The sequence below is a fragment of the Symphalangus syndactylus genome, chromosome 11, assembly GCF_028878055.3.
Source record: "Symphalangus syndactylus isolate Jambi chromosome 11, NHGRI_mSymSyn1-v2.1_pri, whole genome shotgun sequence".
Taxonomy (NCBI): domain Eukaryota; kingdom Metazoa; phylum Chordata; class Mammalia; order Primates; family Hylobatidae; genus Symphalangus; species Symphalangus syndactylus.
In genome coordinates, this window is record NC_072433.2 from 46,217,725 (window position 1) to 46,235,479 (window position 17,755).

General features: G+C 52.4%; 1 protein-coding gene across 5 annotated transcripts in view; it reads left to right on the forward strand.

Annotated features, from left to right (window-relative positions):
- The window catches only part of GPT2 (glutamic--pyruvic transaminase 2), a 49,708-nt gene extending 34,570 nt beyond the window's left edge, over positions 1 to 15,138 (forward strand). For all 5 annotated transcript variants that reach the window (XM_063611900.1, XM_063611902.1, XM_055233301.2 and 2 more), the window contains 6 exons: positions 167 to 246; positions 2,155 to 2,291; positions 6,097 to 6,271; positions 8,242 to 8,397; positions 10,776 to 10,888; positions 12,757 to 15,138. In XM_063611900.1, coding sequence (XP_063467970.1) covers positions 167 to 246; positions 2,155 to 2,291; positions 6,097 to 6,271; positions 8,242 to 8,397; positions 10,776 to 10,888; positions 12,757 to 12,847 — 752 coding nt within the window. In that variant the 3' untranslated portion in view covers positions 12,848 to 15,138. The remainder of the gene's footprint in view (positions 1 to 166; positions 247 to 2,154; positions 2,292 to 6,096; positions 6,272 to 8,241; positions 8,398 to 10,775; positions 10,889 to 12,756) is intronic.
- Positions 15,139 to 17,755: the final 2,617 nt, after the last annotated feature.

The following is a 17,755-nucleotide window of genomic DNA, read 5'->3' on the forward strand; positions in this document are numbered from 1 at the left end:
GCATGGCAGCTGGGGAGGGGGGGCTCTGGGTGGGGGGCTCTGGGGGCGGGGTTCTATGGGTCTTAAGGGAACACAGGGCACTGAGTGATTCTGGATGGGCGTCTGACCTGGGGACAATTTAAACGGTATTACAACCGACGTTTTGGTTTTCTTGGGGATTTTATAGGCCAGGTACAAAGCAGAAAGTGCATAGAAGATGTGATCCACTTTGCTTGGGAAGAGAAGCTCTTTCTCCTGGCTGATGAGGTAAGAGTGTCCCCACTCGGAGGGAGCAGACACTAGCTTTCTCTTCTAGAGGGAGGGACCCAGCCCCCATTGTTCTGCAGCCAGAGAGAACTGTCTTGGTGTTGGAGGAATGATTCTGGCCTAGGGTGAGGATATTCAGTGTTACAACTGGTGGGACTGTGACTTAAATTACCCTTTTATTGGTTTGTACTCTCGGTTGTAAATTTCAGAAATTCAGCCCAAATCACTTAAGCTCCAAAAGAAAAAGGAAAAAGAAAAAATGCCGGTGGGGTCACAGGTGCGCAGCTGGATCCAGGGGCTTGGACCTTATCTTTCAGGTCCTCTTTCCGTTTTCCACCTCTCTATGTTGGCATCATACACAGGCCTGTTATCTTCCCAGCCTAGAGATTCCCAGCCTAGAAAGAGGGCTTTTTGCCCTGGTGGTTCCAAGCAAGTCTCAGAATTGAGCCTCATTGGTTCAGCCTGAGTCACACGCCCATTGCTGAACCAATCACTGTGATGTGGGGGTTCCAGTATGCAGATTGGTCAGGCCCAGAGCATAGGGTGGGCCCTCTGCTTTCTTCTCCCAAACCTCCAGATAGAGAACCAAGGAGGGTTATTCCTTGAGGGCCAACTGAGGGGCTCCTACCCAACAAAGGAGGGTGGATTCCCAGTGGCAGAAATGACTGACGCCCACTCATAAAGCTGCAGTTCTGTGCCTTCCAGCGCTTCTGTATCTGTTGTTTCATTTAATTCGCTTACATCTCAGGAAGGGATCTTAACCCCGTACCTGTTGCTTCTTGACCTCCAGTTCTGGAACCAAGGTCTGCTCATTCTTTTTCTGCTTTGTAAGAAAGAAACTGAGGTTCCATCAAATCCTCTTTTTATTTCCTCTTCATTTCTGCATGGTTTCCGGCGAGCTGCAGCTTCTAGCCTGCTGCCTTCATTTCTTTGCTCCTTGTCACCCCCCCATACACATAAATGCAGACACACACAAACGCATACACACACAGACATACAGACACAGACATACACACATATGCATACGTACATACACACAGACACACGTACATAGACACACACACATAATACACATACAGCTTACCCATCAAATTATTCCCTTAATAGTAGATGGGCCTGATATCTTCTTTTCTAAAGGAGAGAAAGGGCAGCAGAGAGACCCATGGTTTTCCTCATGACCTGGTATACAGAACTTCCTTCTGGGTCTGGGAAGAGGAAGACGAGGAGGACAGGGCCTGGCTTGGCAATGGAGCCAGCTTGACCCTCCGACTGATCCCCAGGGCCCCAGAAAGGCTCAGTTTTTCTGATCTCCAAAATAGATGGGGAATTAACCTTAAAGGCCAGAGTGGGTGTCTGCCAGCTGTGAGTGCTGGACTCTGGGGACTGGAAAGAACCAAACGGGTGTAGGTGCTGCTCTGGCAGGGAAAAGTGGGCGGAAGAACACAATGATTCCACTCTGGGGGGGTTAAGTGTTGCAAAGGAAACCCAACAGGGTTAGCTCTTCAAATAGGAGGTCAGAGGAAAGGGGCACTAATGCCGTCGTCACCAGTGTTGGTAAAGCAAGGAAGCACCGTGCTTTAGGAGGAGAGTCTGCTTGGGAGGATGGGGGTCTCGGCGCCATCGCTGGTCAGATGGGGTGGAAGGGAAGTCTGGGGATTGGGTGGGGACGAGTGTGAGAGAAATCAAGTGAGCTCCTGAGCTGTCTCAGCATCCAGCCTGAGGCCTTGCCTCCTTGCTTATTCCAGAAAGTTCCTTCAGGCACGCTTGGCTCATCCCTGGAATGGCACAGGAGGCTGGGCCGGCTGGGCCTCATGGCCCACAGCACCTGCGCCCTCCCTTGCCTTGGCCACACTGGGCAGCAGCCTCTTTGAGGGCCCTTTGGTGACCGTCCCTGCTGTGCCCCCGCAGGTGTACCAGGACAACGTGTACTCTCCAGATTGCAGATTCCACTCCTTCAAGAAGGTGCTGTACGAGATGGGGCCCGAGTACTCCAGCAACGTGGAGCTCGCCTCCTTCCACTCCACCTCCAAGGGCTACATGGGCGAGTATGTGGGCCTCCCTTCCCTCCTGCCACTGCTGGGCCCGCCAGATCCTCACGCTGCCGGCTCCTCTGCCCTGCCCCGTGGTCCACCCACTTGGATGGAGAGAAGGCTGCCCTTATCTGTTGCTTCTGCTGCATCTCTCCAGTGGGAGAGCCGTGGTGTGAGAACAGCCCTGATACAGGGGCTCAAATAAGGGCAGGCTCAGAGAAGCCAGACAACGGACAAATGGAGTGGAAACAGGACTACGTGGCAGCTTGCGACACCTGGTGTTTTCTCTGTCAGCGTTGTTCCGAGGTTGATGATGTCTGAGGGGTCAGGGAGGGCAGATGGAGCAGACAGACAGATGCTGTTAGGCTGACTGGCCGTGCTCTGGGTGCAGGGCTGCCTTAGGCACTGTGTGACCTCAGAGGCTAAAGGATCAGCTGTAATCCTGTGTCTGTTCATTCAGCTAATATTTACTGAGCACTTACGATGAGTCCGGCACTGATCTCAGTGCTGGGGATGCTGCAGCGAACACTCTCCTGCCGGCCCAAAGCGTGGGTTCTAGTGAGGGGAGAGAGCTGTAGGCAAATGAGTAAATCGTGCGTCCCACGGAGAACAGTCATTAGGAGAGAGGTAGGGGTGGGGTCGAAGGCTGAAGTGGTGCAGCCTCACTGAGGAGTTGGCTTCTGAGTTAAACCCCGAAGGAGTGTGGTGGGGAACTGTGCAGATATCTGGGGGAAGAGCGTTGCAGGCAGCGGGAGCAGCCTGGGCAAAGACCCTGTGGTAGCAGCACACCTGCTGTGCTAGCGGAACACACCTGCCATGTTGGCGGAACAGCCAGGAGCTGGAAAGGAGGGGGCACGGGGGCAGTGGCAGGAGTGGAGACCTGAGAATTATAGGAGGCCGAGTCACCTGGTCCTCTTTGGTGATTGTATCTTTCACTCGTGTTCAGCATGAGATAGGAGCTGTTGGAGGGGGTGTGGCCTTGCTTAGCTGATGTGTTGCTCCTTCTGGCTGTTGTGTGGTGGGGGATGGGGTACAGATGGGGACAGAGGCCAGGAGGCTGTTACAGTCTCACGGGTGAGATATTGTGCACCAGACAGAGATGGGGAGAGGATCCTGGATGTATTTGAAGGTGGAGTTGATAGGAGTTGTGGGTGGAAAAGACAGGTGTGGGAGAGAAGAGTCAAGGATGAATCCTGGCCAGGTGCGGTGGCTCACGCCTGTGGTCCAAGAACTTTGGGAGGTCGAGGTGGGAGGATCACTCAAGGCCAGGAGTTTGAGATCAGCCTGGATAATATAGCAAGACCCCTACTTTACAAAAAAGTGTTTTAAAACTCAGCCAGGGCCGGGCGTGGTGGCTCACGCTTGTAATCCCAGCACTTTGGGAGGCCGAGGCGGGCGGATCACGAGGTCAGGAGATCGAGGCCACGGTGAAACCCCATCTCTACTAAAAATACAAAAAATTAGCCGGGCGTGGTGGCGGGCGCCTGTAGTCCCAGCTACTCGGAGAGGCTGAGGCAGGAGAATGGCGTGAACCCGGGAGGCGGAGCTTGCAGTGAGCCGACATTGCGCCACTGCACTCCAGCCTGGGTGACAGAGCGATACTCCATCTCAAAAAAAAAACAAACAAAAAAAAAACACAAAACTCAGCCAGGTTTGGTGGTGCGCGCTTCCAGCTATTCTGGAGGCTGAGGTGGGAGGATCGCTTGAGCCCAGGAGTTCCAGGCTGTGGTGAGCTGTGATTACTCCACTGCATGATGAATCCTTATTTGTTTGTTCAAACAACAGGAAGGATGGTGTTGCAGTCAACAGATGAGGAAGGATGAGGGTGAAGCAGGTTTAAGAGGAAAGAGCAGGAGTTTGGTTTTGGACCTGTTAAACTGAAACATGCCAGCTTGGCATCCAGGTGGAGAGAGATGTGTAAGTCTCCAGGCAGGCTGACCTCTGGTGGGTGGTTTAAGTTTGGGAGATGACTGGGTGTGAATTGTAAGATTGTTGGAGCTCTAAGCCTGGACACATTTCATACTTACATGGAGTGAGGCCTGGGCCTGGGCCCCCACTGCTGGGAGGTGAGGGGAAAGAGGAGGAAGCCACAGAGACTGAGGAGAGACCAGTGGGTTTGCAGCAAAGGGCGTGTGTTCCCAACGTGGTGGGGTCCTATTCTGTGCCAGGTGTCGGCGTGGGGAGGGCTCTTGGTTGTTAGGCTGGAACAGCGTAAGCGTGAAGCTCGAAGGAATACTTTCGCCAGGTCAAGGGAGCAGCCCCCTTGGGATGGCTGCCAAACTGTTCTTGGGCTTCTTTGATCTGGGTGCAGGCTAACGTAGGCTGGTCTTTCTGGTCTACCCTGTAGCAGTCCTGGTTCCTTGCTTGACTTCTTTTGCTCTGTAGCTCTTTTCCTAAACAAATCTGTTCTTGGTGAGCTCAGTTTTCAAACTCAAGCATGTTTACCACACACTTATCCATTGCCCCATCTCAGTTATTGATTACGCTACCAGTCAGTGCCCTGATGTTGGGTTCCTGAGTCGTGCCCTGTGTTCTCAGATCTGGATGAATTAGGGTCTGACTGCTTTACTCATTTTGATTCTCTGCTCATCAGCAAAGGATTAAGCAGAAAGTTCTTTCTTTCCATTTTTGTTATGGGACACTTTTCTGAGATGTTAGAATTTATCTTCCCACCTTGAAATGTCCAGTCCAGGGATAAGATGGGAATCTTTGCCAGTTCCGTTCAGCAGTGTGATCCCAAAAGCATGGTTTTTTTGTTTTTTGTTGTGTTTTGTTTTGTTTTTTTGAGATGTAATCTCGCTCTGGAGCCCAGGCTGGAGTGCAGTGGTGCGATCTTAGCTCACTGCAACCTCTGCCTCCCGGTCTTGGTTCAAGCAATTGTCCTGCCTTAGCCTCCCAAGTAGCTGGGATTAAAGGCATGCGCCACCATGCCAAGCTAATTTTTGTGTTTTTAGTAGAGACAGGTTTCACCATGTTGGCCAGGCTACTCTTGAACTCCTGACCTCAAGTGATCCTTGGCCTCCCAAAGTGCTGTGATTACAGGGCTGAGCCACTGCACCTGGCTCCCCCAAAAGCATGTTACTAAGCATCTCATCGTGTCAGGTGCTCTGAGGCTGGGGGTGGAGGATGCATGGAGGAAGGTTCCTGCCTCTGGCCACCTGCGTTCCTGTGGTCGTTATTGTGAACATTTGTAGCCACACACCAGAGAAGGAGATGTATGTTGCTGATTTGGTCTCGAAAGATTTTTTTTTAACTCGTCACGTGTCTTCAGCTTATTTTCATATGATTTGATTTATAATTTGGCTATAAATTACAGAACTTAGCACGGTGACTCACGCCTGTAATCCTAGCACTTTGGGAAGCTGAGGCGGGAGGATTGCTTGAGGCCAGGAGTTCAAGACCAGACTGGGCAACATAGCAAAACCCTATCTCTACATACATAAAAAGTAAAAAAATTAGCCAGGCGTGGTGGCACACACCTACAGGTCCACCTACACAGGTGTGGCACACACCCACAGTCCCAGCTATTTGGGAGGCCGAGGTGGGACTATTGCTTGAGCCTAGGTGGTTGAGGCTGCAGTGAGCTATGATCATGCCACTGCACTCCAGCCTGGGTGACAGAAAAAGATACTGTCTCTTAGAAAAAAATAGGAATTTGTATACAATCATCACTGTTGTTCACCTTCCATTGGCAAGAACTCAGCCACACCTGGCCATTAGGTGTTGGGTGTGGGGATGCTTTCGATTCTGGCTGTCCAAATGGCACTTTGTTGAGGTCTTTCTATAACTGGTGGTCCTCCCCCTCTCTTCGGCCCTCCAGGTGTGGTTACAGAGGAGGCTACATGGAGGTGATCAACCTGCACCCTGAGATCAAGGGCCAGCTGGTGAAGCTGCTGTCGGTGCGCCTGTGCCCCCCGGTGTCCGGGCAGGCCGCCATGGACATTGTCGTGAACCCCCCGGTGGCAGGAGAGGAGTCCTTTGAGCAGTTCAGCCGAGTGAGTCCACTGTGATGCGTCCGCACCCCTGTGGCCGGGGTCACGAGAGTTCCTGCTGGGCTGGTGGCCAGCCTGTCTCCAGATTGCCAGACAGCAGCCTCCTGAGGGTGTGGCCTGCAGGGGCGCTCATGGCTCTTCAGAGCCTGAACTACCCCCATGAGTTGAAGTCCGGAGGTGCAGCTGGGCATTGTTTGGAAGTAGGAGGACTGTGAGTGTGTGTGGGCAGGTGAACCCTTCCTCTTCCTCACGGCGAGTGTCGAGGAGGGAAGGGAGTTGTGTCCCGATAACTCACTGGGGGGACTCATGAAACTGAAAAGAAGACGAGAAGGTGGAGGGGCGCAGCATCGATCCCAGGCCCCCACCTGCCTCTGCCAACCCGTGTCCTCACAGCTTGACAGGGTCCTCCAGCTCTGACAGCTTTGACCAGTTCAAACAAAGGAATTTATGGGTCAGGTAACCTAGAAGTCAGCTCCCAACTGGTCCAGGCTCACTTCTTTTTTAAAAAATTGTGGTAAAGTGCACATAAAGTCGACCTTTTTAACCTTTATAAAGTGCTCCGTTTTCTGGCATTCAGGACATTCACACTGTTGTGCTGCCATCACTGCCATCCATCTCCAGAGCCATTCCATGATCCCACACTGAGCTCTACCTGTTACCCACTAACACCCTACCCTGCCCTCCCCTTAGCCCCGGCAGCCACCCTTCTACCCTGTTCTCTCTGCACTCACCTCCTCAAGGTTCCTCATATAAATGGAGTCATGTTGGCCGGGCATAGTGGCTCACGCCTGTAATCCCAGCACTTTGGGAGGTTATGGCGGGTGGATCACCTGAGGTCAGGAGTTTGAGACCAGCCCGGCCAACATGGTCAAACCTCATCTCTACTAAAAATACAAAAATCATCCGGGGATGGTACATGCCTGTTATCCCAATTACTCGGGAGGCTGAGGCAGGAGAATCACTTGAACCCGGGAGGTGGAGGTTGCACAGGGCTGAGATTGCGCCATGGCACTCCAGCCTGGGTGACAGAGCAAGACTCTGTTTAAAAACAAAAAAAGCAGAGTCACGTCTTATTTGTCTTTTTGTGACTGGCTTATTTTCCTTATCATGATGTCCTCCAGGTCCATCTGTGTTGTGGCCCGTGTCGTGATTCTAGGCTGAACCATGCTCCCCACGTGGACAGGCCACACAGTGCTTATGCCTCCATCTGCAGCCCACACCTTCCACGCCACTTCGCCAGCGGCACCTGTGGAAGCCCTGGATGGCGACTCTGCTCCAGCCGTGGACATACGCCCAGCTCAGGCCCAGTCACTGACCCTGACTTGTTCTGCCTGGGTCCTGTGCTGCATGCACACCACACAGACAGAGGGTGGGGCACGCTGGTCCCCCCAGATGCATTGGTGGGGTCCGTCTGCAGAAGAATGGGCATGTGTCCTAGAAGCACGTTCTGAGGAATTCCGTCCAGAGCCAAGTCCATACAGACTGACAGGCAACAACTGGTTTTTCTCATTTTCTGGAAAGACATCCTGGTACGAGAACAGAACCCATGACACAGGCTGCCGGGCTCTACCCTTTGGCCTAGAACTCCCTGGTGTCTGTGTGCCCCACACCCCAGGGCACGTGGCAGCCTCCCAGGGTGAGTGCTGTGGAAGAATTCGTGCCAGGAGACGTGTTCCACCCACCTCCCTGTTTTGCTGTGCTCAGGCTCACACAAGCTCTTCTTTGGTCAGTCTGTCTGATACCCCAGTGTTGAAGGAACAGACCACCCCGCCCACTCCGTCTGCGTGGTGTGCATGGGGCATGTGACCCGGGCAGAGCAAATCCGAGTCAACGCCTGGGTCAGAGGGGACGTGTTCAAAGCTGGAGCAAAGTCATCATCCGGGATTTCCGCAAGTGCTGCAGGAAAGATCGGTGGCTGGAGTGAATCTTTATCCAGAGATACTGACTGCTGTGCTATTTCCGTCTCTCTTCAGGAGAAAGAGTCGGTCCTGGGTAATCTGGCCAAAAAAGCAAAGCTGACGGAAGATCTGTTTAACCAAGTCCCAGGAATTCACTGCAACCCCTTGCAGGGGGCCATGTATGCCTTCCCTCGGATCTTCATTCCTGCCAAAGCTGTGGAGGCTGCTCAGGTCTGGGGCATGGGCTGGGCTGGCTCTCTCTTACCAGGTTCACCTGAGATGCTGGGTTGGGGGCCCCTGCTTATCTTGGAGAGCAGAAGTGCTGGCCCTGGAGACTCTGAACTGTATGCACCTCTCGGCCAGATGGTGTTGACTGTGTAAAGATGACAGGTTCTTGGAGGCCCAGCCGTGTGCTGTGATGATGGGCAAACATGAGGTGGGCCCCAGGGGAAAGGAGCTGATCTGGACTCTGTGAATGCTACTGCTCCCAAGGGCGGTGCCCAGGTGAGATGCCTGCGGGGGAAGCAGCAGGAGCTACCACCTCCACCCAGCCACTGCATCCTGGAGCAGCGCTTCTCAAACTTCAGCGTGTGCACCCATCACCTAGGGCCTTTTTTTTTTTTTCCTTTTTGTGGAGAACGGGGTCTCGCTAGATTGCCCAGGCAGGTCTCAAACTCCTGGGTTCAAGCTATCCTCCTGCCTCTGCCTCCCTAAGAGTTGGGATTACAGGCTTGAACCACTGTGCCTGGCTTGTTTTGTTTTAATTACATTTTTATAGAGAGAGATGGGGTCTTCCTTTGTTGCCCAGACTGGTTGTAAACTCCTGGGCCTCAAGGGAACCTCCAATTTCAGCCTCCCAAAGTGCTGGGATTGCAGGCATGAGCCACTGCCTGGCTTGTTTTTTTTTTTTTTTTTTTTTTTTTTTGAGACGGAGTCTTGCTCTGTCACCCAGGCTGGAGTGCAGTGGTGCGATCTTGGCTCATTGCAAGCTCGGCCTCCCGGGTTCGCGCCATTCTCCTGCCTCAGCCTCCCAAGTAGCTGGGACTACAGGTGCCTGCCACAATGCCCGGATAATTTTTTGTATTTTTAGTAGAGACAGGGTTTCACCGTGTTAGCCAGGATGGTCTTGATCTCCTACCTCGTGATCTGCCCGCCTCGGCCTCCTGAATACCTTGTTAAACACCCAAGTCTAGGCCCCACCCTAGACCTACAGAATCAGAATTCCTAGTGTTAGGCTGGGTGCAGTGGCTCACACCTGTGGTCTCAGCACTTTGGGAGGCTGAAGTGGGAGGATCATTTGAGCCCAGAAGTTTGAGACCAGCCTGGGCAACATAGTGAAACCCTCTCTACAAAAAATTTAAAACTTAGCTGGGTGGTGCATGCCTGTGGTCCCAGCTCCTTGGGATGCTGAGGTGGGAGGATCGCCTGAGCCTGGGAGGTTGAGGCTACAGTGAGCTGTGATCATGCTACTGTACTCCAGCCTGGGCGAGAGCAAGACCTGTTCTCTTAAATAAATTTAAAGAAAAGAATCCCTGGGCTAGGTATGGTGGCTCATGCATGTAATCACCTTTGGGAGGCCAAGGTAGGTGGATCACATGAGATCAGGAGTTCAAGACCAGCTTGGCCAACATGGTGAAACCGCCATCTCTAAAAATATAAAAAAAATTAGCTGGGCATGGTGGCCTGCAGTGTAATCCCAGCTACTCCAGAGGCTGAGGCAGGGAGAATCGCTGAAATCCGGGAGCTGGAGGTTGTAGTGAGCCGAGATCACGCCATTGCACTCCAGCCTGGGCGACACAGTGAGACTCTGTCTCAAAAAAAAAAAAAAGAATCCCTGGTGTAGTCCGAGCGTGGTGGCTCACGCCTGTAATCCCAGCATTTTGGGAGGCTGAGGCAGGCAGATCACTTGAGGTCAGGAGTTCGAGACCAGCCTGGCCAACATGGCGAAACCCCGTCTTTACTAAAAATACAGAAATTAGCCAGGTGTGGTGTGTGGTGGGTGCGTGCCTGTAATTCCAGTTACTCAGGAGGCTGAGGCAGGAGAATTGCTTGAACCCAGGAGGCAGAAGTTGTGGTGAGCCGAAATCATACCACTGCACTCCAGCCTGGGTGACAGAGGGAGACTGTTGCAAAAAAAAAAGAAAAAGAATCCCTGATGATAGAACCTGAGAATCTGTAGTTAACAGGCTCCCTGGGTGGTCATGCAAACCAGTGTGTGGGAAGCAGTGTTGAGAGTGCCTCAGAGAAGCTCGTTCCATGAAAATTGTGTGCAGACCCCAGGGCCCCATTTTCAGAGGATTATGCAGCTTGACCTGCAGGAAGCCACTGCTGATGCCTGTTGAGTGGCTTCCTGGGGATGGGCACTGCCTGATGATGGGCAGGAGCACCACTACCTACACCTGGCTGTCCTGCAGTAGTATTCAGGTGTCTGTGCCCGGCACCGGCCATCAGCAGTATCCCAGCGTCTGGCCCTGGTCCTCTAAGAGCGGAAGGGGAGAAGGGCACTGCTGTGGGAGAGAGACCTGCCATTTAGATTACATTTGGCTTTGAGGGTTGAATGGTGTGTTTGCAAAGCCAGGCATGATCATGAGCTCTGTCTGCTCCCCTAGGCCCATCAAATGGCTCCAGACATGTTCTACTGCATGAAGCTCCTGGAGGAGACTGGCATCTGTGTCGTGCCCGGCAGTGGCTTTGGGCAGAGGGAAGGCACTTACCACTTCAGGTATGACTTCCTCTCCGCAGTAGGGGCTGGTCCGGGTCTTGTCCAGGGAAATGTGGACTTCTTGACATGGAGCAGAGGACTACTTCGAAGAGAGAGGTGCGGAGACCCTGTCCTCCCTCGAGTCACCCCCACTCTGTCCTGCCGCAGAGCCAAGCTCAGACCCTGCCCAGGGATTAAGAAAAACTGGGTGGTTGTCTGCTTAGGGTTGTATTCCCTGAAAGGTCTTCCTTGACTATTCTGTCTCTCCACTCCGCCATCTGTCCCATCGTTGTCTGAAATGTTCCTAGTAGGGTGTTTTCTTATTTCGCTGTCCGTTTTCAACTCTGCAACGGCAGCACACAGCTGCCAGTGCCTGGAGTGGTGCTGGCATGTGCTCAGCTCCTGGCGGCACCCAGGGCCGTGGCGCTGCCTGTGATCCCGGAGCCTGCTGAGGAGCTGCAGTGGAATTTGCGCCACTCACGCCCAGGGCATACCCCATTCTGGCCCTGCATGGACGGGAATGCCAGTGCCCAGAGCTGAGCTGGCTGGAGCAGAGGTTTTTCCACTGAGGCCAGTTCTCTTCAGAACAGCATCTTCCCCGCACATGTTGCTCTCAGATGTCTCCTGCGGCAGATGCTAAAAAAAAGAAATGGCATGAGCTGTTAGCACCCGGAGCCAAGTCTTGACTTAGGCAAGGTCATGGGTCGTGTCCCCTGGATGGACAAACCTTGTCCGGTTGGCCTTCTCACCCCTGGTCAGGCTCATCTCAGTGGTTGATGGCTTGATCAGAAAGTGATTTAAGCAAGAGGGCTGCCGGGAAGGCCAGGGAGCATATTGGTGGACCAGAGGGAGGTGTTAGTTACTGTGGCAACTTGGGAATTCCTTTGGAACGGAGTTGTGACTGCAGGCTGTCTCACTGTCGGACTGACTAGAGATAAAAAAGTCCCCTCAGGTAGGAGTGAAATCTCTCTCTGAAACTCTAGGAAAGCCCGAGTCATCTTTTAGAGAAAGTTCTGTTCAGTGGTCAAAATGTCCCAGAGGGCCGAGTGCAGTGGCTCACACGCTTTGGGAGGCCGAATTCAGGATGGCTTGAGTCCAGGAGTTCAAGACCAGCCTGGGCAACATAGCAAGACCCTGTCTCTACAAAAAATTGTTTAAAAACTAGCCAGGGATGTTGGCACATGCCTGTAATCCTAGCTACTCGGGAGGCTGAGATGGGAGATCGCCTGAGCTGAAGAGTTTGAGGCTGCAGTGATCTATGATCACTCTACTTCATTCAAGCTGGGGCAGCAGAGTGAGACCCTCTCTCCAAAAAAAAAAAAAATGTGACTGGGTGCAGTGGCTCATGCTTGTAATCCCAGCACTTTGGGAGGCCAAGGTGAGCGGATCATGAGGTCAGGAGTTCGAGACCAGCCTGGTCAACATGGTGAAACCCCATCTCTACTAAAAATACAAAAATTAGCTGGGCATGGTGGCAGGCATCTGTAATCCCAGCTACTCGGGAGGCTGAGGCAGGACAATTGTTTGAACCTGGGAGGTGGAGGTTGTAGTGATCGCGCAATTGCACTCCAGCCTGGGCAACAAGAGCAAAATTCCATCTCAAAAAAAAAAAAAAGTGATGCAGGCCTTCTGCAGTAATGGGTGGATGTGTCTTAGCCTAAATGCTGCTCCAGTTTATTGCTTTTGTTCACGTGTATTACTTGGGTGAAAAAACCAACATATGAATGAAGGGGAAAGTGGTCCAAGTGCTGGGCGCTGTCTGGGCTGGAGCTGTCGAAGCAGACCAGGCAGACCTCCCTCCTCCATTCCTAGACGCAGTTGAGCCACTGGATTCGTTCCTCTCCCATCTTGCAGAGCAGCCAGGCTGACACTGTTGTCTCTCCTGCCAGGATGACCATCCTCCCGCCAATGGAGAAGCTGAAAACGGTGCTGCAGAAGGTGAAGGACTTCCACATCAACTTCCTGGAGAACTACGCGTGAGGACGCCTGAGCCCCAGTGGGAGACCTGTCCTCGGCTCTTCCTCCCAATGCCCGCCAGGCTGAACTCGCCTCCCCCATGACTCTGCCTCGGGCCTCGCAGAGGCTGCTGGTCACTTTGTCATCATTTTGCCCCCGGAGACGTCTTTCTTTGTGCCTTGATGTTGAGAGCGCCTCTGTTTTGAGCAAACAAGCATTCTATATGCAACCAGAGTAGAGGGGACCTGCTCAGCAGGTGTGGCCAGGGTTCTCTGAATCTGTTACTGTTTTTGCTTCTGGAAAGTGCATTTGGGGTTTACAACAACTAGGGTGTGTTGGGTGAGATGTTTCAGATCTGGAGAAATAAGCAGGTGTCGGGAAATGTGTGATTTAACCGTGGTGAGGGCTGGAAGTCCAAACTCACCACCATGATCTGTGAAATAAAGCCCTTAGCGGTGTGAAGCATCCGGTCCTTTGAACAGAAGGGCCTGGAAGGCCCCTGGGGCTGAGAGAGGGTCCGCCCGGTGGCCTGGAGGCAGGCTCGGGGAGCGCAGTAGCACGTGGACTGGGCAGGATGTTGCACTAGCTTGGGGTAGATGCTGGGGGCTGTGGCCACGCTCAAGGGCCCCATGGTGAGGCGTGGGGGTAAGCCAGGCCGCAGGAGGAAGCTAGTGTCCGCTTCCCAGCAACGCAGCCAAGCCTGAGAATTCTGTGCGCCCGGCGGGCTTTGGGAATGAGGGGTTCCCTTGAACATGCGTAGGCTGGAACCCCGTCTGAGAGGTCTCCCTGAATTTCAGGGACACAAGGTGCAGCCTGGCAGTGTCCCAGTTCCGTGGAGAGAGCCGCTGGAATGGTGTGGACCCATCCCGCGGGTGACCAGTGCCTGTTGTCCCCGGGGCCTGACCGAGCCGGTGTGCACACCGCTCCCTGCTGGTGACAGCGGGGAAACGGGCTGAAAACAAGGGCAATACCCGGGACCTGCCGAGCAGCCAAGGCCCTGGCCTTTCTTGAATGGTGGCGAGCTGAATCTGGTCGGTTTCTTAGCTTTTAGGTGGTAAAAGTGCCTGGCAGCTTGGCTGCTGTGGAGGAGTCAGTGAGTCGTGGTTGGAGGTTCATTGCTGTGCTTTCATGCAGAGTGTTTTGCCTTCACGTTAGCTTCCGGCTCCCCTCCCAGGCTGCAGACTCTTACCTGTGGCATCAGGCTTCTCCCAGGACAGGAGGGTGCCATCCCCCAGCATGTGGCTTCTCTGCCATTAGCAACCCTGGGCGGGCCGACCACACTCGAGGCTGCGGTGCTACGGGCTTAGCCCTCGCCTCCCTCACTGGGAGCCTCCCCATCCTCCCTGCCTTCCCCAGTGGGAAGTTAGGGAAGCTCAGGAGCCTGGGACCCCGCATGTCCCAAAATGGAATTGGAGGAGCTGGAGAGAAAGCAGAAGAGGCCGAGGAGTGAGGCAGCAGCCTCTATGCTGTGATTTCCACACCGGGTCCGTGCAGAGGAAACAGAAACTCCAAACTGTCCTTACCCACCGACATCACAGCCCCTATGAAGAAAGTAGCCACAATCTCAAATAACAAAAGGGAATGTTCTAAAACTTTTCCTTCCTTAAAAAATGGAGAAAATTGCACTTGTGCTTGCTGTGTGGTATATAAACCAGGATGAGTCCCAGAGTCGTGAGGTTTCTGGTGGAAAGGTTAAATCGTAGAAGCTAGTATATTTTTTATATTTTTGTAACAATTGCTTTTTCATGGGGGAGGCGGGGTTAGTATTTATAGTCCTAACAAGTCCAGTAATTTTTTATAAATCTCTTCAGATTATAAACAGCCCCTAAAAACTTCACAACGTTTACACAGTTTTTTTAAAAGAGACTATACACTTGATTTGCTTTCAAAATAAATAAGGTCAGCTAGTCTAGGAGGTTAACATCGGGTAGGAATGCTGATCATGATAGGTTTGGTTTTCTACAGATTCTGTTCCAGTGCCTTTCCTGTCCAGGCACTACCTGAGAAAGTTGTTTGTCATTTGAGGTCGCACTTGGAAGTTACATCTGTGAAGTTTCTGTCATTTGTCCAGATCTGTGTGTGTAGCATGTGCTGAGGAAGCACGTGCTGGGCTGTGCCTCAGACAGTGCATCACCGTGCACCCAGAGGCTTGCCTGGCTGTTGCCGTTCTGGTGTGTGTGGAGTGTTAGGGAGGAACAGATGCAGATCATCCTGTGGCTGTTTTCCCGTCTAGGTTCTCACAGGCATCTCCTGACAAAGGTACTTAACAATGGCTCTGCTGGAAATTTCTATAAATAAAATGTCCAAAATGGTGACTGTGTTTAACTTTCATTGTAGTTTGAATCTAAACATTGAGGATGTTACTAACTTTACACCTTCACTCTTTGTAATTTGTGTTCCCAGCACAATAATGGGCATTTCCCCCAAATATGACGGAACTTCAGGCATGGCTTCTCAGCTTCCATGTCTTCTTTTTTTTTTTTTTTTGGAGACCGAGTCTTACTCTGTCGCTGGAGTGCAGTGGCGCGATCCCGGCTCACTGCAACCTCTGCCTCCCAGGTTCAGGCGATTCTCCTGCCTCAGCCTCCCGAGTAGCTGGGATTACAGGTGTGTGCCACCACACCCAGCTAATTTTATATATTTAGTAGAGATGTGGTTTCACCATGTTAGCCAGGCTGATCTCGAACTCCCAACCTCCGATGATCTGCCTGCTTCAGCCTCCCGAAGTGCTGGGATTACAGGCGTGAGCCATGTCACCCACCCTCCATGTCGTCTTAGGGCTTGATCCTAAGACCCCTGCGCTGCTTTTTTGTTCACTTGTGGTGGAGAAACTTCATGGATTCTTTGGAATAGAATGTGATTCAAATGAACACAGACCGTGGCTGCCTGGTGGAAGAGAAATAAGAACAAACAGCCTCTTCCCCGGGGCTGGGGAGGGTGGGCGGGCAAGGGAGCACTGGAGGCCCGTGGGCAAAGGGGGAATTGTCTATACAAGGGAGTTCATTCATTTCCCATATCGGCGTTTGATTTTGATGAGTGATTTTGGAATTCAGGACTTTTTCTCAAAACTAAAATTTCTGTGTCTTCACTAAAGAAAATTTGGTGGCCAGATGCAGTGGCTCATGCCTATAATCCCAGCACTTTAGGAGGCCAAAGTGGGAGGATTGCTGGAGCCCAGGAGTTGGAGACCAGCCTGGGCAACCAAAAAAGATGCTATCTCTGTAAAAATTCAAAAAATTAGCTGAGCATGGTGGTGTGCACCTGTGGCCCTGTCTGCATGGGAGGCTGAGGCAGAAGGATCACTTGGGCCCAGTAGTTCGAGACCAGCCTGGGCAACATAGACCCTGTCTCTACAAAAAAAAAGTGAACAAATTAGCCAAGTGTCGGGGCACACACCTATAGTCCCAGCTACTTGAGAGGCTGAGGTGGGAGGATCACTTGAGCCCAGGAGGTTGAGCCTATAGTGAGCCATGATCACACCACTGCATGCTAGCCTGAGTGACACAGCAAGACCCAGTCTTTTTTTTTTTTTTTTTTTGAGACGGAGTCTTGTTGCCCAGGCTAGAGTGCAGTGGTGTGTTACTGGCTCACCGCCACCTCTGCCTCCCGGGTTCAAGTGATTCTCCTGCCTCAGCCTCCCAAGTAGCTGGGATTATAGGCATGCTCCACCATGCCTGACTAATTTTGTATTTTTAGTAGAGACGGTTTCTCGATGTTGGTCAGGCTGGTCTCGAACTCCTGACCTCAGGCGATCCGCCCACCTCGGCCTCCCATAGTGTTGGGATTACAGGTGTGAGCCACCATGCCTGGCCGACTCAGTCTCTTAAAATTTGGAAAATATAGAAAGAGAAAATTACTTCAGTTGGAAGTGATAGAAATCCACGCAGAGTAGCATCAGCAGAAAGAGGAAGTATGGCCTTGCGCACCTGGGAGGGAAGCCTGCTTCGGTTTTCAAATTCACTCTGTTAAATGCAGTCTGTCTTGTCCAACTCCACTTGGAAAAATCCCAAGGGAGGATCCTGATTGGCTGCCTGGGCCCATGTGCCTTTCTCTGAGCCCACCTCTGACCCATGAGAATAAGGGGCTTTGGGTGGCCCTGTTCACAGAGCAGGAGGAGGTGGAGCCCACTGGGGCCATAACATTGAAGAGGAGACGCTGCTCCCCATAGGAAAGGGAGTTGGATGTGGTGCTGCCCCAGCAAAACCCATTTACCACAGGGCCTTTTCAGAGAGGGATAGAGGAGGGAGGGGTGAGTTCAGGGTGGGTTGAGGGGCTGAGCGTGGTGGCTCACACCTGTAATCCCAGCACTTTGGGAGGCGGAGGCGGGAGGTTTGTTTGAGGCTGGGAGTTCAAAACCATCCTGGGCAACAGTGAGACCCCACCTCTACAAAAACTATTTTTAAAAATTACCCAGGCACGGTTACACATGTCTGTGGTCCCAGCTACTCAGGAGGCCAAGGCCAGAGGATTGCTTGATGCCCCGGAGTTCAAGGCTGCAGGGAATTGTGACAGCACCACTGCACGTCAACCTGAGCCACAGAGCAGGACCCAGTCTCTTAAAAAAAAAATGGGGTGTTGGCGGAGGTGGAAGTGAGCCAAGATGATGTCACTGCACTCCAACCTGGGCGACTGAGCCAAACCTTGTCTCAAAAAAAAAAAAGAAAAAAGTGGGTGATGCGTAGAAGGGAGGGGATGATGCTGTTTTCTACTGGTAGGTGCCTGACCACTTCTCAGTGCTGTCTGCTGATATCCTGTCACTCTGCCCCCCAAATGGGGAGAACTCCAAGAAGAAGGAAGATGAACCTTACTGCCAGCCATCCATCGGCTCTCTTCCTTAGGAGGCACAGGTCAGCTGGAGAGTCATAGAGAGATTTTATTTTCCACTTTAAAAAAAGACATACTGACCTTTTGGTTCTCCTCTCCAATTTCATC